This window comes from Misgurnus anguillicaudatus, chromosome 10 (assembly GCF_027580225.2).
Source record: "Misgurnus anguillicaudatus chromosome 10, ASM2758022v2, whole genome shotgun sequence".
Classification (NCBI taxonomy): domain Eukaryota; kingdom Metazoa; phylum Chordata; class Actinopteri; order Cypriniformes; family Cobitidae; genus Misgurnus; species Misgurnus anguillicaudatus.
The window spans coordinates 2,655,031-2,682,624 of record NC_073346.2 but is presented as its reverse complement, the minus strand read 5'-3'; the positions used below and the strand labels follow the sequence as shown (position 1 = coordinate 2,682,624).

Here is a 27,594-nt window from a genome sequence, read left to right as displayed (position 1 = left end):
TTAGTACAAAAGGACAGCAAGGGCTTTATTTAAGGAAATATTAGCGACTGCTGACAACTATTGCATTTCTAAGACAGACAATAACTTAATAGGCGGAGTTAAAAATATTATTTTCTAAATAAATATGAAATAGGAGAATTGTCTAAGCCATAATTTAGTTAAATTTTAAATGACTAAGAGCTGGTTTTAATGTGACAGCGCATCATTTTCAAAGTAAAAGTGATTCATTTTTATTCATATTTGCAACTGAGGTTTTGCCCAAAATAGTAAACTTAGTGCAGCTATTATAAACGCTATATCAGATTGTTTTTAACATGCATCCTAATAGAGAATGTTTATGTTTGAGTATTGTTGTGTTTAAATGTTGTTGTAATGTTGTTAATGTTTTGTTTTAATTTAATTCAATTATTAAGACTCTAATTTTAAACGTCATATTTTGGGAGTTGTAATGGATTGAAGGCTACAAAAGGAGTGGGTCATAAGACATAATTTTCGACTTTAAATTAAGTTTTGTTTGCTTCAAATGAATTTCGTTTAATATATATTGTCTCTTAATTTTAATCAATGTTTTGTTGATAAGTGTTGTAAATATGAAAGAAAAAGAACATTAAAAAGAACACCGTGCATTTCATTATGTAACAAATATGAACTACTGCAATATAGCCTATTACCAAATACCAAAACATGCAGTATTATCTTTGTAATGATAGTTGTTGGATGTGCAAAATCATATTAGGGGATATATCACTTTAATTGCTTTAAAAAAAGCCTTCAGTGCACAGAAATAAATTTGCATGCCCATCAGCAGCACATTTGATGCGGCATGCTTTTGACTTTAAAAATCAACGTCATATTTGAAACTTAAGCCGATTGTGCTTTTTGCAATTTCTGTGTCACTGGCGAAGGGCGTGTGCGGGCAAAGACTCACTCTTAAAGATCAACGTAATATTAATTTTAATTTTGCCGGCCACGCTTTTTGTCATGAGCGGAGGACGGAACACATACTACCACACTCAGAGATAAAACGACATAAAGAGAATATAAGTTATTTAGTGTTTTTCTGACGAATACAGTCAGTTCGTAAGAACATTTTTAAATGGACTATAAGATCATCAATATGAACTCGGAAGAAGGAACTATTAGGCTAAACATAATTGTACACATTTCGCTTCTAAAACCGCACAGAAAACTCGACTGCCGCGACTTTTAAAGCGCCTTCCATAGATTTCCATAGGTTCAGAAATGCATCTCCATGCATTATTCTTCTTTTAGTGATCTCTTTAAAATCAGTCACGTGAATGTTTTCTGCCTTACCAGATTAAAATGGTAGGCTATTTGTTTTTCGAATAAATCTTTTTATTTTGCTTCATGCATTTATTTTTAGTTGCAAATGCGACCTGTAAAATTAAATAAACGCACTCAACTGAGTCATTTTATATAGCTACACATTATGGTATGAAAATCAAACAATCCTCTAAAGGAAGGGGCCCAAAATTCTGTCTAGCATACCCCCCTTGAAACTGTTCATTGCGCCCCTGTATATATACGTATATATATATATATATATATATATATATATATATATATATATATATATATATATATATATATATATATATATATATATATATATATATATATATGAAGAGTTTGGTTCCAAAACGCAATAAACGCCATTTTTGAAAAAAATGAGTTACTGCCAAAATCAGTATTATATCAGGTCAGTAGTTAAAAGTAAATAATTAATTTTACGCAAAATCCAATACCCGCCGTGATATTCTGTCATCTTTTTTCCCAAAATGCGACAAACGCCACTGCTCCTTTTTTACAGAATGCATTAAATCCATTTCTGATATTACAGCGGACCATTCACGCAATGTAAACAAACATGGCGGCGCGCTGAGTACACGGAGTCCTAGTTTTCCTCATCTACTTTGTACTTCGTGATCAACAAACAAAACAAAATAATACTTTAATAGCATTGCCAAACCTGTGATGGTTTTCTGTGACGGGAAAGAAACGTAAGCCATCAACAGCTAATAATTTCCGCGAGAGGCACTCGGTTGCTTGTTCTCCAGACAGCATCAAGCTGCTCATGCTAAAACATTGTGTTCTTAATATAACAAAGTAAGTGTTTTGGTTAATGCCATAAATGTTTATTTTTTAATCATTGTATACCACTAGTCAACTAAATAAATATAAAATGGCAAAGATGAATGCACATTTATACATTGATTTAATAGATTTATAGCATTTTGAAATAAAAAACTGTCATGGATTTATTGCATTTTGTGGAAAAAAGAATTCGTTTTTATAATAAATCTTTGAAAATCAAGTTATGGATTTGAATTTTTTATGTTTTTATAACCTAAAGATGCTATGTGAAAGTTTGTAACAGAAAATACTGGTTTTCATCTTGTCACTTTCTTGGTATAGAAAACACGTTTTTACCGAAATTTGTCAAAATGGATTTATTGCGTTGTGGAACCAAACTCTTCACATATATATATATATATATATATATATATATATATATATATATATATATATATATATATATATATATATATATATATATATGCTTTATGCAAATATATATATATATATATATATATATATGCTTTATGCAAATAAACCTCTGCTTTCCTCTTGAATATCCTTGGAGGGTGGAGCTACGTGAGGAAATAAACGAGGATGCACAAATAAGAATTGAGAAGCACCTAAAGACTCATGTGTATTAATGACGTAACGGTACGTTCGCTCAGTAGTCTCAGCTAATTGGTTGAAAGAAATACGCTGGCAGCTGTGTCAGTGTAAAAGCTCTGTTCATGAATATTTAATCGATAGAGACAGAGCGCCGTTATGCAAATTTGAAAACCACGCCCACCGGGGGGGAAATCAATCCAACCGTCTCCATTGAGTTTGTGTTGCGAGAAGCCGCCTCCTTGTCATTTCTGGCTTATAACAAAAAACTGAATAGTGCCTGGAAGCTGCTGTGTGACGGTGTGTGCAGCTGGCAGGCCAAGGAACCCAGAAATGGGTTTTTGTGGGCTGTCGAGCCGTGGAGCCCAGCCTTTGGGGAGAGTGGGGTGGATCGCCGACTGCGTTTCCCCCTGGTGGACGCAGTTCTACTGATGGAAGTGCTGTGAAAAGTTGCCTGTGTCCATTTTTGTGTCTTTAAACGCTCGTTTTTTGGGGTCGACAGCTTATAAAAACTTATTTACAGATTAAACTTAAAAACAGAATAATACCTAAAAGCTGCTGTGTGACAAGGTGTACATCTAACACGCCAAAAAAATAAATAAATAGTTTTTTGTGGGCTGTCGACTTCAAAAAACGAGCGTTTAGACACAGAAATGGAAACAGGCAACTTTTCATAGTACTCCTATTAGTAAAACTGCGTCCAATAGGGGGAAACGTAATCGGCGATCCACTTTATTCTCCTTAAAGACTGGGTTTTACGGCTCGACAGCTTATAAAAACTTATTTCTGTGTTCTTTGGCTTGTTAGCTGTACATATTGTCCCAAAGCAGCTTTTAGGCATTATTCAGTTTTTTGTTATAAGCCAGAAATGACAAGGAGGCGGCCTTTTGCAATACAAAGTCAATGGAGACTGTTGGATTGCTTTCCCCCCCGGTGGGCGTGGTTTTCAGGTTGTGACGCGCTGCGCTCTGTCTCTATATCACGTTTCTGGTTTCTTCACTGTCAGTATAATTAATATTCATAAGGTAAGCTTCAGCCATGGACGGGTCTGTCTTGTCTTCCCATTGGAGATCGTCTCGTCTCTCTAGCTGCAGTTATGGCCGAGCCTTCAGTGCACAGAGAGAATGACGAGTGGCAGGATTTTAATCTATTCAAAGGCGTAACGGGACAGCAGATTCATCTGAACCCCACACCCACAGAGATGTCCGTGATGTTGGATAAATATTCAAACACTGAAAACGGGTTTGATTTTAGCTCTTACACATCCACGGAGAAGATGATCAGCCACTTTGACGAGAAGTTACAATTTTGCTTCCAAAAAACAGACACTAAACCCGCCATCATAGATCCAGTGAATCGAATAAATGAGGACACGACCCTTAAATGTGATGAGTAAGTCAACAAAACCAGTATCCGTTATACCGCATTAGTGCACGTCATCATGTTAGTTTTGTTTTATTTGTTTTAGAAACGAAAAGCTTGTCATCACGGGACATAGCTGTACACTAAGGGATTCGTACCGGTAAAATGAAAGCCATCAGTGCTAAATAGTGAAATCTCCTTATGTACTGGTTTTATTTTCTGTCTTTTTTGTCATTTATATTGCAAATGATAACTTGATGTTTAAAAATAATTGTGAAATAGTATGAATGGATGGCACGTGAGCGTTGTTTACGGTGTCTTGTGTTTACCATAGACATAATAAATATCTAGACGGGACGTAAACGGGGCCACCATGATGGTGCGGACAAGAGTGCCTTATAAACACATACACGTGAATAGGGAAGCTGCAAAAAACCATAAAACATTTTAACTTTAACATTTAAACATTTTAACTTCACAAGCAGTTTTCTTTTGTAGCTATGCACCTCCAAAGAAACCCCAAATAATCTATAAATTACATTATTGGTTTTGCAGTACTAAATGGATTGCTATATTATGTCTTTATTATGATAATAATTAATTCCTTAAATATTAATTTTGTGAATATCATCATTGATGCTATTTGTCTGGAAGACTTTTTCCAGCTGACTTTTGATTCCTCCCCAGGTTTCTTCCTCATCTTCTAAAACAGAGACTTCTTCCTTGCCACAGTCAGCATTTCTCACTGTTGGTTTGTAAGAGACAATTAATAAATAAATAAATGTATTTATTTATTTCAGGTTTTGTCACTTTAGATTTTGAAGGCACTGCATAAACTCTGAACGATTAAAAAGATAGGGCATTTTTGTCGACAAGAGGCTATTTTATGTTTGCGAAAGGGGTTCTGGTAATAGACTCCCACTTTTTTTGTCCAGGGTCTGGAATGCTCTCACAAAGAACTATGGCAACGTCATGGCAGTGGACTGGAATCAGTCTCGGGTTCGGTCACTTCATCTCTCAACACTAAGCCTTGAAAACAGGCCTGTGAGTTCAAAACCAAAAACCTGTGTCTGTGCTGCTTAATCTCATAGACAGTATTCAGAAAGGACTTACACCTTCCCTCTTTAATTCCATCAGAGGTTGGAGAGCTTGAACCTGGATCTCTCTGATGATGAGGACCTGAGGGAACAAATGGACCTGCATTCCATCATTGTGTCCTGTATCAATGCGGAACCGCTCCTTACTGCTGAACAGGTGCGAATATAATGTAATTTGACTAAACATAATACCAGACTGTTCACTATGGCCATCACATCTGGAGCTTTGTGCAGCTTTTGTGACCATGAACCATCCGCTTAGACAAAAAGACATTTGACCAACATGTATTCTTATATCAACTGTGATTGTTTCGCTTTACAGTACAGTACTGTAAAGCGAACAATCACAGTTGATATTAGAATCTGTTTAACTGAAGGCTGATGCCACAATAACAGGCTGACCTGAAAAATATTCATTAAACACCTGCACATGGGGCCGGATTCACAAAACATTCTTAAGAAGAAAAATCTTCTTAACTGCCATTTTTATCTTAAATTCTAGCTTAAGAAAAAAGTTAAGAATATTTTGTATTCTCAAAAAAGCTTCTTAAGAAAGTTCTTATTTTTTTCCTTAAGTATGTTCTTAAGAAAAAAATTAAGAAGAATTCCAATTCTCGTCTTAAATAACATCTTAAAGTTAGGATAACCTTACAGTAGTCTTAAATCTCAAAATGTAAGATGTTTTATAAGTTAATTTGATTGTTTTAAATGTGACATGTTGTTTGTAGTCTGAAATGGCAATTTAATCAGTTTACTTCACATAGATTAGTTTAAAGAGGAATTCCACACTCATATAATGAAGTTTAATGGCTACTCAGTATATGAAACACAAATAAGTATTAGTGATAATATTAGCAAACATTTAACTTCCTCCGTAATAGCCTACATTCATTGTGAAATTACTTAACAGCTGTCGCTCTAAGCGGGAGGCGAACCGGTAATCGCTCCGTCATGTGAGTTGAGGGCTCCGAAACCGCGGGCACGCTTCACCCTCCGCGTCCGTCTCTTGACGCGTGAGCGCGGGTCGCGGGAGACGAAGCCGTGGGCACGGAGAGTGAAGCAGGCACACCCGGAGCGCTCGACCCGCATGACGGACCGATTGGGACATTATGGAATTATACGCACCGCACCGTAAAGACTAGCTGGCCTCTGTTACAACAGCGAATAACATCCTGTAATTGTCCTAATGCATCACTCGTTTGTATCGCGTTAATGATCGCAAGGTAGCCAAAATAGTAATGGATAAGTGTATTGTTACCTCATTAGCAGGGTATTTTAATTCATTTAAAAGCTTGTCATTTTATTCGTAAGACACAAATTTAAGATATTCTTAAGAAAAAAATTGAGAACTTAAGAAATGTTTGAGAATTCCACTTAGGAACATTCTTACGCACTTCTTATAATTTAACTTAAGAACTTTCTTATTTTTTGTCTTAAGAATGTTTTCGTGAATCCGGCCCCTGCACACCAATGATGGTCTGTAGAGTATTTAGTAATATTAATATGTCATTAAAAATATCAGTTTGATTAAAAAGCAAGAAGTTGAACTGAGAACAAGAAGTGAATTGTGGTGGATGATGACAACGCTGCTCAGAGGTGCTTTATAGACGGTTTCATCGGACGCACGTGCACTGATGCGATACACGTCTGGATCCGAACTTTACTTCCGGTTTCGTTTTTTTAATGGTCTGACTAGTTGCTAAACTGAACTCTTGAACAAATGCCTCGTCGAATATAACAAATGTTTTCGTTTCGTAATCTAGTTTTTTAGCTTGTTATATAAATAAACTACGTTTAAAGAACTTTGTTGTTATTTATTTTTAGCGGAGTTTACCGGAAGTTACGTGCGGACCACGACACCCGCTTGTTTATGTTGTTACTGCTGAAACCCTCTATATTTAATTGGACAATTTTGTGTTCACCAGTAAATGTTCATCATATAAAGAACATTTTTAAGATTTGATAAAGTTTAAAGATCTAATGCATACCACATCAGTTTTGCTATTCTGTGTTTATGTCAGATTTAGCTTACACAAAGGCTTCAGAAACTTGAACCTGAACTCCACAAGAACTGATGTACCATCCATACATCCGTAATGCTTTGCATCATTCGTTGTTATTTTCCTGTCAATAAGTACTGATTTGTAATGATTTATGTTCAAACTCTATAACTGTTATAAGAGTCTGGCAACTAGATAACATTCTGCCCAGCCGGAGCCTGAGTATACATTTCCTGTTTGTTCAGGAAACTGTTTTAACTATGAGTGATACACTAGTTGTTGATTCATCATTTTGTTTTTCAACTTGAGATGAACTATTGAAACCCTACAGTTCCAAACACCAAAGAAACTGGAACCCATTTCTTCCCTTAACGTGTCTGAACATTATAAAACACTCAAAGACACCAAACTTTGAAGAATGATCCCAAATCTCACCTATACTACGCAGTCAATTGATACTCAACTTGCCACTAGGTGGCACTATTGCAGTGACATTTGAATTTAGTGTTATTTTACAGCTTTTTCGATTGCTAAACGACAGTGGGCACAACTGGAGTCACATGTGCAAAACTCTAACTACAGTCTGCACAGCAGCAGTTCATGTGGACCAAACTCTAGTTCATTTTTCATTGCTTGAACACAGTTTTCAAAACTCTACACACTTATCTCATGACTTTAACCACAACCTGCACAACACTGTGGATTTACAGCACTATGTTCAAATGCTAACACAGTGCTGTCAAAACTGTGAACCACACATTCAAAACAGAATTGATTTCAGCCTTGTGCATTTCAAACACTGCTGATTGCAATTTCATATAAATATAATGATATATTAAGGTAGAGCTCAGAAAGACAAATTTTGGAAATGGAACAAGGAAGATGGGTTCGCGGAGGGAGAAGGGTGGTAGGTAGTGGCCTGCCCTGATGCTATAGAGAGGCAGGATTAGTCCCCCAATTATTTGTTTGAATTACAGTATACACTTTTAGTTTCTTTCTACCTTTTTTCTCATGACTGTAATTCTGTAAATTTTTACAAACTATTGAAGCAAATAGCTAATTTTCATTTACCTCAAAGAATTATGATGTTCTAAAAATGTAAATAAGGCATAAAAAAAAATAAGTTTGGTTCTGGTTGGTTGTCAGTTTAGGTCATGGGTCGGTAGGGAATTTATTTTATTTTATTTTTTTACAGTGGCAGCAAGGGATAGGTAGGAAATTGTTAAATATTTAAATTGAATAGCGGATATATTTGAGGTGACTTTGGCCATATTGCGTGTTTGTCTCATGCAGCGCAGAGCCACGTATCTCCACGGATTATCTCTTTTTAATTGTGTGTTTGTGTGTGTGTGTGTGTGTGTGTGTGTGTGTGTGTGTGTGTGTGTGTGTGTGTGTGTGTGTGTGTGAGAGAGAGAGAGAGAGAGAGAGAGAGAGAGAGAGAGAGAGAGAGAGAGAGAGAGAGAGCAGGAACAGTAAATGCAGCTGAACGAATACACTGCGTGTTTTAAAGTAAAAAAATAAATAAATAACAAAACGCAATATGTGGAGGCCGGTGTTGAATCTGTCTAACTAGAATTAGTCTAACTTATGTGTGGAAAACACTGTATGATATGAAAAATATCTTACGTGAGCCTGTGGCTCAAGTATAAAAGTGGAACTCTTCAACAAATGTCATAATCAGGGCTTGACATTAACTTTTTTGCTCACCAGCCAAAGTGGCTAGTTGTTTTTCAAAGGTACTAGCCAAACTTAAATTTTATATGATTAAATTTGACTTTGGCATCCTAAAATGACTTTAATTCGAGCAAATTTACTTGCTAAATTAGATGCAGACTGAATTTCAAATGCACTACCCGAATTAAGACAACATTTAGCTGGTATATAGCTGGTATATCAGTATAGATCATATAAGGTGCATGAAAAACATGCTAGTAAGTAAGGCATAAATAGATTTACTTGAATATATTAAAAGTAGAACAGGGGTGTAGAAGAAACACTAATTCTAAACTGAAAAGATAAACAAAACCCATCGATAACCACTTTAAATATTTATTAACAACAGCAGTAAATACTGTCAAGATATGTACATTAATTTTACTGTCATGCAGATGTATTTTATAAGCTAAATGGTTTCTGATAAAAGTGATTTAAGACTTTTAATGACAAATGTCGGGAGGGCATTATTGTTACATTAAAATGATGCGCGAACCTCTCGATGGCGGGTTTCTTTTGATTTCGTGTGCATTCAGGTATGCACTGAATTTCTCTTCGCTCTTGCACCAGGGCCGGCGCCACGAGGGGGCGTGAGGGGGCGTCGCCCCCTCACCGGCACTATCTCGCCCCCTCAGACCACCATTAATGTTGAATGGGATTTTATTTTAATGATAATATTTTATTTAAAAATCACATTTGCCTTGTGTATTGTGTTCCTAAAGTGAATTTTATAGTCTAATTATTTAACAAAACCAAAAAATCAAGTGTGCATGTATTCTACCGTGACATTAATAAACACACGCCCACTCCATGGCTTGTTACACTTCAAGCGGCGCCACTAGAACTGTGAGCCGATGACGTCAAAGCGCCGCGAGAGCGAGACGAAATTACACTTTGCATGATTTCTCGAATCGTTCTCGCGGTACTTTGACGTCATCCGGCTGTCGTTTCTTGCAGCGCCGCATGGAGTTGAACAAGCCTTTTGTGTTGACGGCTTGACGCACGTCGACAATGAGCCCGCGTCTCAGCGGGAAATCAAGATGTCGAAGTGCGAAAGCATATCAAAAGTTACAGAAAGGAGTGGGAGAGTGACCCGGGCCAGCCCTGTAGCAATGGATATATATGTAAAATAGGACTGCAAATTCTGCAAACCGGACTCGGATTATCACACATCAATTAATGCCGTGGCATGGATTATTATCGGAGCATTTCAGGTGCATAGAACCAAATGTTCGGCTGTCATGTCAATTCTGGCACCATGAACTTCAGCCAGACTGTACATAGTTTTGAAAAGTTCAGATGTTTATGTTCTTCAGCATCCTTGCAAGTTAAAGTACAACCAACCTATTATTGTTCTGCATTTAACGTTAAAGGTAAGCATACGATCTCTCTCTCACACACACACCTGTGTATCAGAAGTAAAATACATGTATTATTATTAATATTAATAGATAAAAAACAGACATTGAATTTATAGTTAACGAATAGGTATTTGAATTAGCCTATCCTAAAGCATAGCTAAATGTGTAAACGAGTTATTGTCATTTTGCTTTTGTGGTTTTCTATCTGCTGGTGTTTAATCTCTAGCTTATGGTGCATTACTTGTGGCAGTTAAAATAACTACGTTAAATGATCAAATTGAACCAAAATTTTGATAAAATGTTGCGTTTGGACCGTTTTTGCGCTAGAAACCATTTGCAAACACTGTCCCCCACCATTACGTAAAAATTATTTGCAATATGGAAAGCAAACACGAACGAACATTTCATAATATCAGGGTATTATATTGCATTAACTAATTTCACAATGGACAGTCGAAATGGATTAAAAAGAAACTACCTCTGGGTCTGAACTTCAAATGAGCAGTGTTGTGCTGTTAAGTAACGTTAGGTATGCTTTTTTGTTGTTGTATATAGTAAAAGTGTTTAGATCATGTACGTTGCTCACTGTAGCTGTAGTTTTTGTGGTTGTATTACAGAGATGTTTGTTTATAACACGTTAAAGCTTAAGGGACGTACCAAAGCTATATGTATTTTCTAGCTTGGGGAATTAAATGCATTTTGTGTGATCGCCCCCTCTGGTATTTAAGACGCCCCCTCATCAGCGCTCGGCTGGCGCCGGCACTGTCTTGCACTGAGAGTGTGCACGCAATTTATATCTCTTCAATCACTTCCATGCAATTGTTTTATCTTTCCCGAAGTGTGTATGCGCTCAGACTGCGTCCTCTTGTGCATTCGCAAATCCATCAGCTCTCGCGCGGTCTCTGGAAGGTGACGCTTTGGTCCGCAACGCCCTGCTGATCGCGTGCGCGTCTCTCAACAGATCTCTGTGCGTTGCTCTGGGTGCAGAATGCTCATGGGAGTTGTAGTTTCCCAGTGTCGCATTGCGTATTGTTTATCATTTCGCATAACTTTTAAGAAAACTACAACCCGCCTTACGGCCGAAATCTTACCCGCGTTTGGCGGGTGTTAATGTCAAGCCCTGGTCATAATACCATAAATTCAAATATTATAATTCACTTACTGCCAGCAAAAATGAGCCTTGGTTTGTGCTCTCTGGAAGAGAAAAGCCCACTTGCATATCGTTGTTCAGCTCGTCTTTTTTTGTCTGTAATTTACAACTTTCGGCGGGGCAAAAGATCACGTTGCTGTGCACGAAACAGCTCGAATGCACACCAAAAATTACCACTTTACCAGTGCTTTTGTAAGTGACGACAACAATCTGTGAACTATTGTGTTAACGACCGTGTAGCTGCTTTGTTTGTTGCTGGAGGACGCGTGCTTTACAAAAACGGTTCTGTACTAAAAGATAAATTATAGTTCGCCTCAAAGTTTTTTTATTTGTGTATTTATTTAATGTGTATTATTTCTTCCCCAAGCTCATAAAATAAATTTGGGTCGCACATAAATTGGCAGGGTCGGTCGGAAACTGGAACCAAACAAAATTTTTTTTACGCATAAGCAATAAATTATGTGAAAGACTGTCATTCTTTTCTTTGAAGAAAATATTACTTTTTATGAAGTCACTGAAATTGTTGAAACTGTAAAGATAATAAGTTTGTATTGTGTGTATTGATGTTTGATGCTAGTGTTTTTCCTCTCAGTGTGTTGTGAGTGACAGTGTGTGTTATCTCAGTGAGGGTTGTGCATTGTGTTTGGCTGCACTGAGCTGTTTTGAGTCATGTGATAAGAGTTGTGTTGCTTGAAGTGAGTTTTGCAGGTGATATGAACTGTTTCACGAGTTCACACTTACAAATAATTCAGAACAGAGTTATTAATATGCGTATTTGGCGTGCTGTCCGAGGAGAGGGCTCCGAGCTTGTTAATGGACTAAGCCCGGAGCGCTTCCTGGCGGGGAGAGGGTTCCGGGCTCAGCCTTAGGCCCGAACCCAGAACAATCCCCCCTGTTCTGGTTAGTAAGGTGACTTAGGCAATCGTGCAGAGAAGGGGAGGTGGAGGGATGCTGAAACTATCAAGGAATGAGGGTGAGTTGGTTTCCAGTCTATATAGACCCCTTCACGGTTCACGTCACAGGCAGTTTCCACTGCGCATGTCAGGGTCAGAAAAGGCATTACAGCAGATAGAGTTGCGTATTATTCGGTATCGTCAAAAATGCCTACTTTCGTCGTGGGTTGTGAAAATCGCACCAGGTCTTTCGTTAAGTTTTCGCGATTCATGCAGAATCTCAAAAACAAAAAAATACAACATCTGCAGCTGCAAGCAATTAACGTGCAGACTGGGACAATGCAAATATCAAAGAGGCTTGTGTTTGTTGTGTTCACTTCATTTGAGGTAAGTCATAATTTTTCAGCCCTGTTAGATTACATTATAAAGCCTGGATGGTATGAACAGTTTGACCCCATGCTGCGCGCGCACCCGATAGTCATTCAATGTTTACAAACTTTGAAGGGGTCTATAGGTTTCTGTTGAGGTGGATACCTGATTGCTGATTGTCAACAGCTGGTCATAGTTGAGCTGATTAGGTTGATTATTTGAACATGTTCCTCCCGAACTTTGTTAATAAAACATCATTTCACGAGTTCACACTTACAAATAATTCAGAACAGAGTTATTAATATGCGTATTTGGCGTGCTGTCCGAGGAGAGGGCTCCAAGCTCGCTAATGAACTAAGCCCGGAGCGCTTCCTGGCGGGGAGAGGGTTCCGGTCTCAGCCTTAGGCCCGAACCCAGAACAATCCCCCAAAAGATCGCAAACTAGCATCGGACAGCAGCCGGGAACTGTGTGTGTCCCCCCAAAAAATTGCTGAATGTAAAGTGGGAGGTAACGGGGCTCCTGTAGAAAACATCACTGCTGTGAGAGTTGGAAATTGTGAAAAGCAGGGCTCCTGCGGGAGCAGAGAAAACAGCACCGCTGCGGCGGCGGAGAAACAGGGCTCCTGCGGAAGCAGGGGAGACATCACTGCTGCGGCAGTGGGGAAATTGTAAGAGCAGGGCTCCTGCGGGAGCAGTGGAAAACTGTGGGAGCAGAGGAGACAGCACCGCTGTGGTGGTGGAGAAATAGGGCTCTTGCGGGAGCAGAGATTGTGAAAAGCAGGGCTCCTGCGGGAGCAGGGAAAGTGACACTGCTGTGGCAGTGGAGAATGTGAGAAGGCATGGCTCCTGCGGGAGTAGAGGGAATAGTACCACTGCGGTGGTTGGGAAAACAGGGCTCCTGCGGGAGCAGAGATTGTGAAAAGCAGGGCTCCTGCGGGAGCAGGGAAAGTGACACTGCTGTGGCAATGGAGATTGTGAAAGGTGGGGCTCCTGCGGGAGCAGTACAGACATCACTGCTGCGGCAGTTGAGAAATTGTGAAAATTAGGGCTCCTGCGGGAGCAGAGGAAACATCACTGCTGTGGCAGTGGAGAATTTGTGAAATGTAGGGCTCCTGCGGGAGCAGAGGAGACAGTACTGCGATGGTAGTAGAGATTAGTGGAAAACAGGGCTCCTGCGGGAGCAGAGGAAAGGCACCGCTGTGAAAATAGGGTTCCTGCGAGGGCAGGGGAAACATCACTGCTGCGACAGTGGAGGAAATTTGTGGAAAGCAGGGCTCCTGCGGGAGCAGAGGAAACATCACTGCTGTGACAGTGGAGGTTAGTGAAAGCGGTGCACCTGCGGAGCAGAGGAAACAACATTGCTGTGGCGGTGGAGAGACAGGCATCTGCAGGAGGCAGGGGAAACATCACTGCTGCGGCAGTGGAAACGGGCTCCTGCGGGAGCAGAGGGAAACATCACTGCGATAGCAGTGGAGGTTAGTGAAAGCAGGGCTCCTGCGGGAGCAGAGGAAACAACACCGCTGCGGCGGTGGAAAGCAGGGCTCCTGCGGGAGCAGAGGAAATGTCACTGCTGCGGCAGTGGAGAGTAGGGCTTCTGCGGAAGCAGGGGAAACATCACTGCTATTGCAGTGGGGATTAGTAAAAGCAGGGCTCCTGCGGGAGCAGAGAAAATGACACCGCTGCAGCAATGGAGAACAGATCTCCTGCGGGAAATGGTAAAAACACCACTACTGCGGCAGTGGATTTTAGTAAAAATCTGGCTCCTGCGGGAGCAGACGGAAAAATCAATGCTGTGGCAGTGGAGAGAGTCTTATAGTTTGTGTTGTCCTGGAGCTGGTGGGATCCGCTGATGAGGGTTCGTTGGGTTTCTCTGATGTGGGAGCGGTTTGATGTGAGAGTAGAGGAAACATCACTGCTGTAGTGGTGGAGAAATTGTGGAAGGGAGGGCTCCTGCGGGACCAGAGGGAAACCACTTCCATAGCAGTGGGGGTTAGTAGAGTTCATGGAAAAAAGGGGGGGCTCCTGCGGGAGCAGAGAAATGTCACTGCTGCGACAGTGGAGGAAATTTGTGGAAAGCAGGGCTCCTGCGGGAGCAGAGGAAACATCACTGGTGTGACAGTGGAGGTTAGTGAAAGCGGTGCACCTGCGGAGCAGAGGAAACAACATTGCTGTGGCGGTGGAGAGACAGGCATCTGCAGGAGGCAGGGGAAACATCACTGCTGCGGCAGTGGAAACGGGCTCCTGCGGGAGCAGAGGGAAACATCACTGCGATAGCAGTGGAGGTTAGTGAAAGCAGGGCTCCTGCGGGAGCAGAGGAAACAACACCGCTGCTGCGGTGGAAAGCAGGGCTCCTGCGGGAGCAGAGAAAATGACACCGCTGCAGCAATGGAGAACAGATCTCCTGCGGGAAATGGTAAAAACACCACTACTGCGGCAGTGGATTTTAGTAAAAATCTGGCTCCTGCGGGAGCAGACGGAAAAATCAATGCTGTGGCAGTGGAGAGAGTCTTATAGTTTGTGTTGTCCTGGAGCTGGTGGGATCCGCTGATGAGGGTTCATTGGGTTTCTCTGATGTGGGAGCGGTTTGATGTGAGAGTAGAGGAAACATCACTGCTGTAGTGGTGGAGAAATTGTGGAAGGGAGGGCTCCTGCGGGACCAGAGGGAAACCACTTCCATAGCAGTGGGGGTTAGTAGAGTTCATGGAAAAAAGGGGGGGCTCCTGCGGGAGCAGAGAAATGTCACTGCTGCGGCAGTGGATAAAGTCTAATAGTTTATACAGTCTTGGAGCTGGTGGGATCCGCTGATGAAGGTTTGTTGGGTTTCTCTGATGTGGGAGCGGTTTGATGTTAGAGCAGAGGAAAACATCACTGCTGTGGCAGTGGAGAAATTGTGGAAGGGAGGGCTCCTGCGGGAGCAGAGGGAAACCACTTCCATAGCAGTGGAGGTTAGTAGAGTGCAGGGAAAAAGGGGGGGGGGCTCCTGCAGGAGCAGAGGAAACATCACTGCTGCGGCAGTGGATAAAGTCTGATAGTTTATGCGGTCTTGGAGCTGGTGGGATGGAGCTGGTGGGATCCGCTGATGAAGGTTCGTTGAGCTTCTCTGATGTTGGAGCGATTCGATCGAATGTAGGTTTTGGAGAAAAGGTCTGCTGGGAAGCCAGATAGGAGTAGGACAGATTTAAGGTGTTTTGGAACCGGAAGCGTGGAACCCGGCGATTTGAGTCATCTGTGAAGAGTGGGTTTGATGTGGATCTAACCTGGGAGTCGCTGGAATGTAGATATGCTAGGAGAGTCTGGTATGGTTGAATTGGTGTTTGGAAGTTGAAGATGTAAATGGAATGGCCTTTTCTCATTTGGTCCGTCTTGCTATGTTTGATAGAATAAGAAATGGTATCGTTGTCCAGAAGTGATAGATCTGAAACTGTTGGGTGATTATTTGGATTGAAGTTGCAAGTGATGGCCAGAATGAACATTGCGTAGAGTATGAGGGTAGTGTTAGTGGAGTGGAAATCTCGACAAAGGGTGGAGATGCATATAGTGAGTATTTCTAAGGTTACTGGCTGTCTTGCATCAGGACGGGTGGGTTCTTTGGATTTCTAACGAGCGTGGATGTCTGGGTGCTAGCTATTACTGGAGAGGGTGAGCCGAAAAAGAAGTTTGTGGAAAATTTTGGATTCCACTTAGGTATCCTTTAATGGAGCTGGCTTTGAGGTTCTTGTGGTGATTGAGGTAGGATATGAATGAGATGGTGAGTAGGGACAAAATCAGGAAAAACAGGTTGTAAGAAGAGTAGGTCTTGAAGCTCTTTCAAAGGGTTGGGTAGGTTTGTAGGATTCTGGGGGATACAGCTTGGAGGATGGTATCTAAAGAGGCATTTGAGGTGGGGGTTTCAAGTGAAGATGCACTGGTTCCAATTTCCTTGGCTAATTCAGAATTTCAGTTTCACTTTAATTGTGGCATGTTGATACATGCTTTGGCCGATTCCAATTTTATTTCTAAGAACTATGATTGATGGCAATAGGCTACAAACAAAAACTGCTTCTTTAATAGAACATTATTTATCAATAAATAATTTATTTAAAATTGCACTTTCATCCATGTTGAATTAAATGACATGATCTTTTATTTGAAAAGATCTCAGAGAAAGTGCTCTTAAGTTTAGTCAGGCTCAGTGACGTTATTTATCAGCCGCATAAAATGTCCAAATATCAGTTGGACGGCTGTGGTTAGAAGTATAGTTCCTAGTTAGTATAACATGTAGACTTGGGTAGATCATGCTTTTAAACAAATAAGAAAGCAGCATGCAGTGATTTCTATAACCGTAATCTAAATATAGACAAAGTCTGTTACATGTCTTTTAGGTTGTAAACAGAATTGAAACGCTGTTTTTGGAAAACTGCGCAGAACTACGAGCTTTAAGACCCTGGGGAATCCCTGGAATGAGTGATGTAGAAGGAAACTTGCGAATGAAAGACGAATCTTGGATTTAAACAACAAAGAACTAAAACGTGACAACAAAAGCTATGATGTGATGTATGTAGTTTACAGCAATAAGAGGAAATTAAATCGATCTGAAAAGATTAATTTGTCTTGACATCATTTACTTTATTGTTGAGCCAACATAGTTCAGCGACGGATGTGCGACAAAGTTGCTATGTTTTCGGGAAATAGTCATGACAAGCCAGCTGGCCTCTCCAACTATGCACAGTATGGTGATTTAGCAGCACGTTATGCCGTTGCTCGGGAAAAGCAACCCCTGAGCAGGGTACGCACACGAGCCAGCGGAACAACATCAAGGTGTCACCTGCAGATGCGAGGAATCAATATGGGCTCGGGTTGTGTTCCTTATGTAAAACGATCGCGTTTCCCAGTATGGAATTAAATTAATGTAGCTGTTGGATAACAGGAGCTGCTTCCACTGCCAGTGTGCATGTGGCTTTGAAGTTATTTCTTGCGCAGCTGGCAACATGATGCAAGTTACAAATTAATGTGTGCTGTGTATGTATGTCATACCGGTTTGATTTATAATTATAATTATAAAGGGGGAAAAGGTAGGGGCGTCCGGGCATATGCTGCTAGCGGAGGCAGCCTCGTGCTCGAGCCCGATGGTGGAGCCGCAGGCCACAGACAGGGGAAATGGTTAGAAATTAGACGGAAAGGTTTGTGAAAGCAGGGCTATAACACCGCTGGCGGAAACATGCTTGAGCTGGATGGGAAACCTGTATCGCTGGGATGTGTTGCATCATGCAGTGCATGGCAGGCTGCTTTGCGGCGATCTTCGGGGCGAAAAAATTATTGAGGCTTGGCGGCAGAATCTTGATCACAACCTGGACAGGCTGAAGGCCTGCTGGTGCGGTCTGACAAAACCGCTCTTGCGAGGATGGAAAACCTTTTGGTGAGTAGAGATGTAGCTTTGTGATCTTTCCTTGTTTAGTTTGTGGCTTTGCGGCAGGGTGTGGATTTTGTAGATGGAAGAGTTGGTTGAAGAGAGATGTGAAAGATTATGGAACTTCTTAGAGAAGATGTTGGCGTTGGTTGATGTTTGTCTTAAGTTTAAGCAATGTTCAATTCATGCTGAAACTATCAAGGAATGAGGGTGAGTTGGTTTCCAGTCTATATAGGTTTCTGTTGATGCCTATCAGGTGGATACCTGATTGCTGATTGTCAACAGCTGGTCATAGTTGAGGTGATTAGGTTGATTATTTGAACATGTTCCTCCCGAACTTTGTTAATAAAACATCATTTAGCTCAGGTGACTTTTGGTAGTGCAGACTGTAGTTAGAGTTTTGCACATGTTGCTCCAGTTGTGCCCACTGTCGTTTAGCAATCGAAAAAAACTGTAACCTGTGCATGTGGTTTTACATTTCATGTTTTTATGCCATTTTGCATTTTCTAAAAAAATAAAAAAATTTTGTACTTACTGTATGTGTTTGAAATTAACTTTAATGTGATTTGTCCGATAATATACTTTTTAAACAGTTTTATCTGATAAAAAGTTCTCTGAAATCATTTAGCAAACCTGACTCAATATCCTAAATATTCTCATGATGCCACAATCTTTAGATTAAACAGCTGTGATTAATTGTATTCATTTACTGTGGTTTGAGAATTTGACAAAACTACTGTGCATTTGTGTTTGGTTTTACTATTTTAAAGGTTATTGAGGAGATCGAGCAGATCATGCAGGATTCACCAGAGATTAAATCAAACCAGAACTCTCCACAGTCAGAATTCTCCGTCATCTCTCAGAAAACCCAAAGATCTCACTCCAACCACGTCTATGAAGAAAGTGAGTACTTCTTTCTGTTACAGCCACGTTTTGGTCTGTTGTACCCGTGTGATGCGAGTATCTCTGCACAGGAGCGAGGCTGATGTCAGTAGCTGAGCTGAACCAGCGTCTGGTGGATGTGGAGGTGACCATACGTGGATATTCAGAAGAGCTGATACAGCACCTGGCCACGAGGGATGAGCTGGAGTTTGAGAAGGAGGTGAAAAACAGCTTCATTTCAGTTCTCATAGACGTGCAGAACTGTCAGAAGAAACATGAAGAGATGCTGAGAAAGAAGAGGAAAGTAAAGAATGCGCTTCACAGTCGATCAGAAAGGTTACCTTCATCTGTGAGTTTCTCTCTTTTTTTGATTTTCAGCTCTTGACACCATATAAAACCAATATTAGCACCCAAGAGGACAGGTGATTCTATCACACGTAGGGGTTTAACGGTGCTCACAGTTCGATTCGTATCACTGTTTTATGGCCACGGTTTCAGGAAGGTTCAGCACTGGCAATGTTCAGAAAAACATTCTTCTGCCAAATCAACAAAACACTCTTTCAAGTCAAGATTCATCATAGATGACGTATAACTGTTATACAGTTTATGTGCCTGTCTGAATTAACACTGTGTATAGTAGTGGCTGTTTAAATTGTTTTGATGTTACATGCGCACGCACGTAATCCTAGCAAACATGCCATATAGTCATATAGTAGCATGTGAGACTTGCGCCAAACAATGTCCACAGTTTTGTTTTGAATATTGAATTTATGATGTCTTTGGGGTTGTGACATGCAGGCTCATTAAGTGATTGACATATACAACACAGCTGACTGGACATCTCTGCTACCGTAACGGTGCGTTCACACCAGACGCAGAAATAGGGCTGTGACGATACATTGCGTTCCCCTTTAAAAAGACCTGCCTGAAATCCATTCTGAATCGCAATGCTCCGATTCTGTGTTACATGCACAGCTTGTGCGTGTACTACGGCTCTGTGATCAGTAGGAAGTCATTATCAATCTAAAATCATTATGAGTTTGAGTCGTTTATAATGTGAATTTAAAAAAGCAACACTCATCAAACACAATCATTCAAAATATTTTTATTATCATGAAAATACCTGAAACAATCTGAAGAACAGCGATATAAATATTCCTTTAGACATTTCCTGGAATAGTGTTTCTAATGCTACTTCTTCTGTGGGACAAATGGCGTGTCTACACGAGAGCTCCCTCTGGCGTTCGGATGTGGCGGCATTTCACTGTAATTCATTCAAATTCGTTCATTGAGAAAACGTGCATTTGCACGATTAATCGTCACAGCCCTACGCAGAAGCAGTGTTAAAGGCACATTGGTTAGCGCGGCATATGTTTTTGTTACTTCACCAAAACATTCATTATAGATGTGTTGACGAACCGCAGTTTAAAGCGTACTGATCCGAGGGAGGTGAACGACACGGTTCGGATTTTTACCAGGGGTGCAAACTTGTCACCTTTCGGCGAAATTCGCCGTTTTTGATCCAAAATAGGTCATTCTTGTGATTCGTCTAGATCCGATGAGTTTTTGAAAATGCGGGGTGAGGGGGGTCTGTGACATGGTAGCAGTAAATGAAATTATGAAAATCATGCCCAGCTGTGGTAACGATGTCAAATTACTAGCCAGTTTGGCGGGTTATGTTTTACAATTTATAGTCACCTCATTTGCTGCCGAAGCTTAAGCAGTTTGCAGATTGAGGGCACACACTTAACTCGTTGTATTTTCTCATTCAAGGTTACTCGCCCCGTCACGTTGCTGTGTGCGGGCGGCGTGGTCATAAAAGCTTAAAATTTGTACACGCACCACAGTTTTAAATTAAATGATTTTAAGCCGTTGAAACACAAACAACCGTGCTATATGCGCTATATACCCGTTTCTGTTTAAGAGGAGCGTGCAAGCCACGTATCTGCTTCTCATTAAGCTTGTGAGTATTTTTGCCGCTGTATTAGCCATAAATACACACATGCGTAAAAATTCCCGCCTTTTGCAAATGTCCTCATAAACACGACAATTTAGGGCTTAAGAGAAAGTAAACAACTAAAAGAGAAAACGCATGTGTAACAGTATATTAGATTCGGACTTCGGTCTTAAAGGGGAAGTTACCTAACTTTACTCCTGTCTGTCATAACTAAATCACTTTTCTACCTTTAATTAAGTTTGGTTAATATTCATATACTGTATTAGAGCTATGACTGTGAACAGAACAAACCCTGAATTATTTGTTTATGTGTACTACTAAATAATAATTAAAATTCAAATTTCTGTAACACTTTACAAAAAGGTTGTATTTGTTCACATTAGTAAATGTATTATGAACAAAAATGATTGCATTATATTGTATATAAGCATTTATTAATGATTGTTTATGTAATTACAGTAATTGATGTTAGTAATTGATGTTGCATTAATGCTAACAGATTAAAATGTGATTTAAATTAAAATGCTAAAATCAAATTTAAATGCTAAAATGAATAAGATTTACAATAAATAAATAAATAAATTACAAATTATAATATATATATATATGTATGTATGTATGTATGTCATATGAAGGTTTAAATCAAAACAAACCAACTGCAGTTGCATTGAAATTAATTGGAATGCACAAACAAAAACGAGATTTCTGAACAATAAAAAAAACGGTGGTTATCTCGTTTTGCAACAAAACTCTTCATATATATGTGTATATCTATATATCTATCTATATATATCTATATATATCTATATCTATATATATATCTATATATATATATATATATATATATATATATATATATCTATATCTATATATATATCTATATCTATATATATATATATATATATATATATATATATATATATATATATATATATATATATATATATATATATATTAGGGGTGGAACGGTACACAGAAGTCCCGGTTCGGTTCGTACCTCGGTTCAGGGGCCACGGTTCGATTCACTTTCGGTACAATGGAGGGAAAAGCAAAACAAAAATGAAGAAGGCTTTTTTTTAGTACTTAAGCTAATCTTAAAAACATAGGTGTCCTTATCAGTGTTATTTTCAGATGTCATGAATATGAACTGAAATGCATTTAACATACTATCTCATATTTCAAAAATGTATACCTCTTTAAGTAATCTTGTACTCATCTTTCATACAAATATAGGTTCAAATGTATTACAAGTGTTACCTAAATGTGACCCGTCACGGAAACCAGGGACACAAGTCGGCAGCACAAGTTTCGAGAAAATGAGAAACAAAGTTTTTTTTTTCAAAATTTGTGATTTTCGTTTTATTGCAAAATCTTTTAGTTGAGATCACGAAGAAGCCTCTCCATGTTTGAGATAGCAGTTTATGTATATTTAAAAGCGTACATTTTGCGGTTAAAATAGGCTTGTTTTCCGGAGATTCTAGCGTGCAGCGGGGGGCGTCATTGTCTGTGTGTATATTTACATACTGTATAAGCTTGTGTTTTCGCCTCCGCCCCCAAAGGGAACAGCGTGACTACTGAATAAGGATAGTTCGCCCAAAACTGAAAATAATGTCATTAATGACTTACCATTATGTCGTTCTAAACTCGGAAGACCTCCGTTCATCTTCGGAACACAGTTTAAGATGTTTTAACATTAGATTTAGTCCGAGAGCTTTCTGTCTCCTCCATTGAAAATCTATGTACGGTTTCCATGTCCAGAAAGGTAATAAAAACATTATCAAAGTAGTCCATGTGACATCAGTGGGTCAGTAAAATTGTGTTGATGCATCGAAAATACAGTTTGGTCCAAAAATAGCAAGAATTACGACTTTATTCAGCGTTGTCTTCTCTTCCGGCTCGAGCGTGAAGTCACGTGACTGTAGTGACGTGGCTGCTCTGTCCCTTAAGACATGTTTGCTGAGTTTTATTTATTTATTTCAAACTTATAGCGTGCGTCTCCCCAGACTGTAAATGAAGCTCGGGCGCACAAAACAAAAGAAATATAAAAGAAGCTGGGGCGGAACAAATAACAGTCAACCGCATATACGTCAGCCGCGTCGCTGACTTTGTGGGGCGCCGCGGTCGGATGACGTCGAAGTGCCGCGAGAGCACTTTAAGAAATCTTACGGAGTAGTTTGATTTCGACTCGCTCTCGCGGTGCTCTGGCGTCATCCGGCTGCGGCGCCCCATAAAGTCAGTGATGCGGCTGACTGTTATTTGTCCAAACACACAGAAGTTACACAGAGATCGTTGTATTCTTTATATAATTGGCTACATGTTTTGTCTATCAATATTTTCCATGAAGTCATTGGTTGATGGAGGAACGAGCGAGCGATTGGTAACATCTCTTAAGGACTTCACGTTTTCGAAGGTGCTGTTTTTGGATTATCTATTTTAAATACAAACTTTGAAGGCGGGTTCATGTGTTTAACGGAACGTAAATACCGGAGTGTAATCTGATATTGTGTACGCATTTTCAATGCAGCAATGGGTTCCACCAATATACCCTTACATGTTACGATGTAAATAGTCCTCAGATTGTATATTATATTGTATTACCAGAAGTTCATGCGAAATAGACTATATATCTATATTTCACGGATTATACGCATTTGTGGACAAAAATCATTGGATGATTCACACATCTGAAACAGACTGGATTCGACTTGTGATCCCCGCAAAGGTAACGTTAAAAGTCCTGTTTATTTTTGCATTTTGTCATTCGGACTTCTGTAATAAAATACTACATATGATGGTAGAACCTCTGTATCTCAAAACGGCTTTACAGGGGGTATGGCTTAGCTAAATGAGATGTAAATGAGCCCTATTGTCTCTCCAGCCAGGGAAAAGGGAAAGTGTTAACTTTTTTCTTTCTCAAATTTCTCAGCATTCTCTTTCTTGAATGTGTTACATTCAAATGGCCACAACTTCTCCAAATCTTATCAGATTTCCATGTGTTACACATCGTTGGAAAGCTTAGAATCTGCACTTTCAGAATCTATGAATAACTCAAAATGCCCCAGATCCGACTTGTGTCCCTACTTTCCGTGACTGGTCACAAATACATTTTAAAATTACATTTTGGCCTTATTTCATATTAATGTACTAAAGAACCAAAAAATAGGCTTGTAGGATGAATTAATAGGTGTGTACGACTTCACAAGGGGCTGCAAGAAACGACAAGTGGATGACGTCAGAGTAACGCGAGAACGATTTGAAATCAGCCTCCTCCGCAAGATTTCTCGCGGTACTCTGACGCTGATGGCGCTGCGTAAAGTTGAGCACGCTTAAAAAACTGAAAGCAGCTGAACTCGACAGAACTGCCCTGCGTATGCCTGTTGTATATAGCAGGACAATTTATCTCCTACTTCTCAGCGTGAGAAATACAAAGTGTGGCGTTTGAACTGACTGAAATGCGTGTTTGTCAAAGTGAATGTATTTCCACTCACATACCTAACAACTGCTGAACAACGCAGATGCAAGGTCCTCGTCTTTTCCACCAATCTCTCGCCTGTACTATTGTAACTGACTGGAAAACTGAAGTTTTGCCAAACTTGCGATCTTAAAGAGGCTGGCGGAACGTCTAGCTCTTGTGGAACACCACTTGCCATACTCGCTGTCGGCTGCTCATTCACTGACTGGACCGGCGTCGACGTGACAAAAAAATGCAGAGTGCCAGAGAATGTAGACGGGCTCTGATAGAGCGCATACATAGGCGGAGCTTGGCTGCATTGGCGCCAATCAGAGCTTCAGAGCTAAAGCGGGGCAACAGATTAGCTGTCCATAAAGAACCCGCGTATCTAACAGTAGTTCCGCATTACATTAATTATTTTGCACGCAAGTTTTTTTTATTTTCATACCGTGTATTCTCCGTTTAAATTCATGCACCTAACCGTGACCCCCGTACCGATTCGGTTCGAAACGAATACATGTATTGTTCCACCCCTAATATATATAGTTTCGTTGCAAAACGAGATAACCACCGTTTTTTTTATTGTTCAGAAATCTCGTTTTTGTTTATATATATATATATACGCTTGTGTCTTTGTCACCTTTTTCACCCCTGATGAGTTTGTATGGAAAGAAATCAGACTCAAAATGATTAACAAATACATGCACATTTATCTGTGAATTGGATGCATGTTACAAATGTATTTTACTATCCACGAACAAATGTCTTTAGATTTGAATATGTGAATTCAGAATTTGAATGAACGTGTATCGATCCGCACAAATGCACAAATACAAATGCCACACTGTGCATTCAAACATCATCATTCGCGCGTGCAAAAAGGGAGATGTGCATTTGTGGATCGGGTGGCGCGCGTGCGTTGGTCCCGTTCTGTTCATTTGTGTGTTGGGACTTTCGTTTCGCCGTTCAAAGCATTCCAAGAGCCAAACACAAACAACCATCAATGAATGAACCAAACAGACGTCCCTAATTCCGTGTCTGAGAACTTCAATATCCACGTGAATGTGCATCGATCCGCACAAACAGAGACATATTTGTGAATTCAGTTGGCATATTTCGTATAATTATTTTACAATTTGTGCACGCAAAAAAGAGGATGTGCACCCGTGGATCAGGCGACGCGCGTGCACCCATCCTGCTCTGCGCACACGAGCCCCGAGACCCAAGTTGCGTGGCTCGCACCGAAAAATCCACGAGCACAGCTGCGCCAAGAAAACAGCCACCACTAGGTGCCAGTCCAACAGGGTTTCACACATGGCGGTGAATTATGTTTTCTGTATTTCCCTTTAGTCTGGTGTTTTTATAGCATTACGTTTATTATCTACAATATATTAAATGTTTCAATGGCCTGGCCACTGAGATGTGTTTGTGTGTGCATGTATGTAATGTATCTTTATTGTCCTTTAATGGTAAGTCAATTATTTTTACAGTATAATTCACTTCATTTTAAAAAGTAATACTTTCATGTATTAAACTATACCATTTAATAAATATTTCATAATTCCTATTTTCTATTATTTCTTTTTACCTTATATATAGCATGCATACAAATTAATATGCCCCAGCCTGTTTATATATAAATAACACTTCACATCATGGGTGTGTGCTATGTTGTTGAGAATGTCCACATAATAATTATTAAAACAGGTTATAAAAAATACCACAATAGAAAACTGGGGAAAGTATGAAATATTTAATAAACTGTATTATATAATACATTAAATTATTGTTTGTTTGGTATAAACCATTCAAATCTTTGGTCTTTATAAATATATAAAAACATACCGTGATAAAAAACGCTACACTAAAGGGAAGGGAACAGACTTTGACAGAACACCTGAAGTCAGTTGCTTTGCTTGGGACCTATGCTGGTATCCCCAACGCCAAAAAATTATAATCTGATCTAGTCTAAATTTAATTAAGCTCCTATATCAGACGTTATTTAAGGTTATGTGAATAATAGCCTATATTTAAGCACTTATAGAATATTGTATTAACAAAGTACTTACACACTTTAAAGTGCTGAACTGCTGATCGATTCATAAGTTATGAACGAAAACATGATTTATAAACGTACATAATTAGTGTGATATAAATTGTAAAAAGTCTGTTGCCTGTTGTGAAAAGCGCTCCTCAGGCTTCGTCTTTGGGTTGTCAGAGGGATTACTCGCCCGAATATTAACATTTACTAAATTTCCCATCGGCCCGTACCTGAGACTGATTGCTCGCATCGCCTGTTCTTCATTTGGTGGACTTTATTTATTTCATTTAGATCTTCATTTAGAATCTCACCAAACCTGTTCGGTGCGAAGTCTTGCTTTGCCATGGTGAACGTTGCTGAGCGTTTCTTTGCCTATCTTTACCTGGATTTATATATCCCGACTGTTTATTGGATTATTGTATGTATAATCTAATAAAAATGTAATGTACTGTCACCCAGATCAGGAAAGGCAGTAAAGGATCCTGATCTGAGTGACAGTACATTACACACACGGTAACGTTTTTTTAATTAAGCTCCTAAATCAAATTACTGATTAAATTACAAATAATGTTACTGATCTAGTTTTGTAGCGGTTAAGGACTTCCCTTGCGGTGATTTTGCGTGGCGCTGTATGCGATTTTACGGCTTTTATTTACTAAAAGTATAATTTAAATCCAGAACAACGAGGTGCACTAAGGTAGAAGCAGGGTGCTATGTCTTAACCCTTATGAGAAGAAACATCATCAACACAAGCTATACTACAGCTCCATTTAAACAAAAATACATAAATAAATTAAAGAACATGGTTCAGGCTTGTTAAGTGCAAATTTTCAGAGCATCCGTAAATACAGAACATTGCGCTGTAACTGTACAAAAGGAATGCAATAGCCTACACAAGCACTGCATATTCATTTAGGCCATTTTCAATAATATATTAGTATTCTCATGAAATGCGTACAAATAACACGCAGTGTAATTATCGTGCAATATACATTTTGAGTGAATATGATACGCAAGTCCTTCCTGTTCCATTATGGCTCATCTATTCGTGTTTTTTTAATAATTGGTTTCTCGTTTGTTTTTTACCATTGTCTCCTGGGTTTGGGGTTAGAGTAAGTTTTTGTAAAATAAAATGATATCCAAACCCAAACCCCAATTCTAACCCACACCCAATGGTTTAAAAATGGCAATGGTTTAAAAAACAGACAAAAAAACAATAAATAGAACGA

The 27,594-nt window shown here is 39.6% G+C and overlaps 2 protein-coding genes across 4 annotated transcripts in view; one reads left to right on the top strand and one right to left on the bottom strand.

Annotated features, from left to right (window-relative positions):
* Positions 1-27,594, bottom strand: part of cnih4 (cornichon family member 4) — a 185,448-nt gene that overhangs the window by 6,348 nt on the left and 151,506 nt on the right. The window lies entirely within an intron of this gene.
* The window catches only part of fez2a (fasciculation and elongation protein zeta 2a), a 35,549-nt gene continuing 11,637 nt past the window's right edge, over positions 3,683-27,594 (top strand). For all 3 annotated transcript variants that reach the window (XM_055209512.2, XM_055209511.2, XM_055209510.2), the window contains exons 1-5: positions 3,683-4,095; positions 5,001-5,109; positions 5,203-5,319; positions 18,805-18,937; positions 19,009-19,265. In XM_055209512.2, the coding sequence (XP_055065487.2) occupies positions 3,800-4,095; positions 5,001-5,109; positions 5,203-5,319; positions 18,805-18,937; positions 19,009-19,265 (912 nt within the window). In that variant the 5' untranslated portion in view covers positions 3,683-3,799. The remainder of the gene's footprint in view (positions 4,096-5,000; positions 5,110-5,202; positions 5,320-18,804; positions 18,938-19,008; positions 19,266-27,594) is intronic.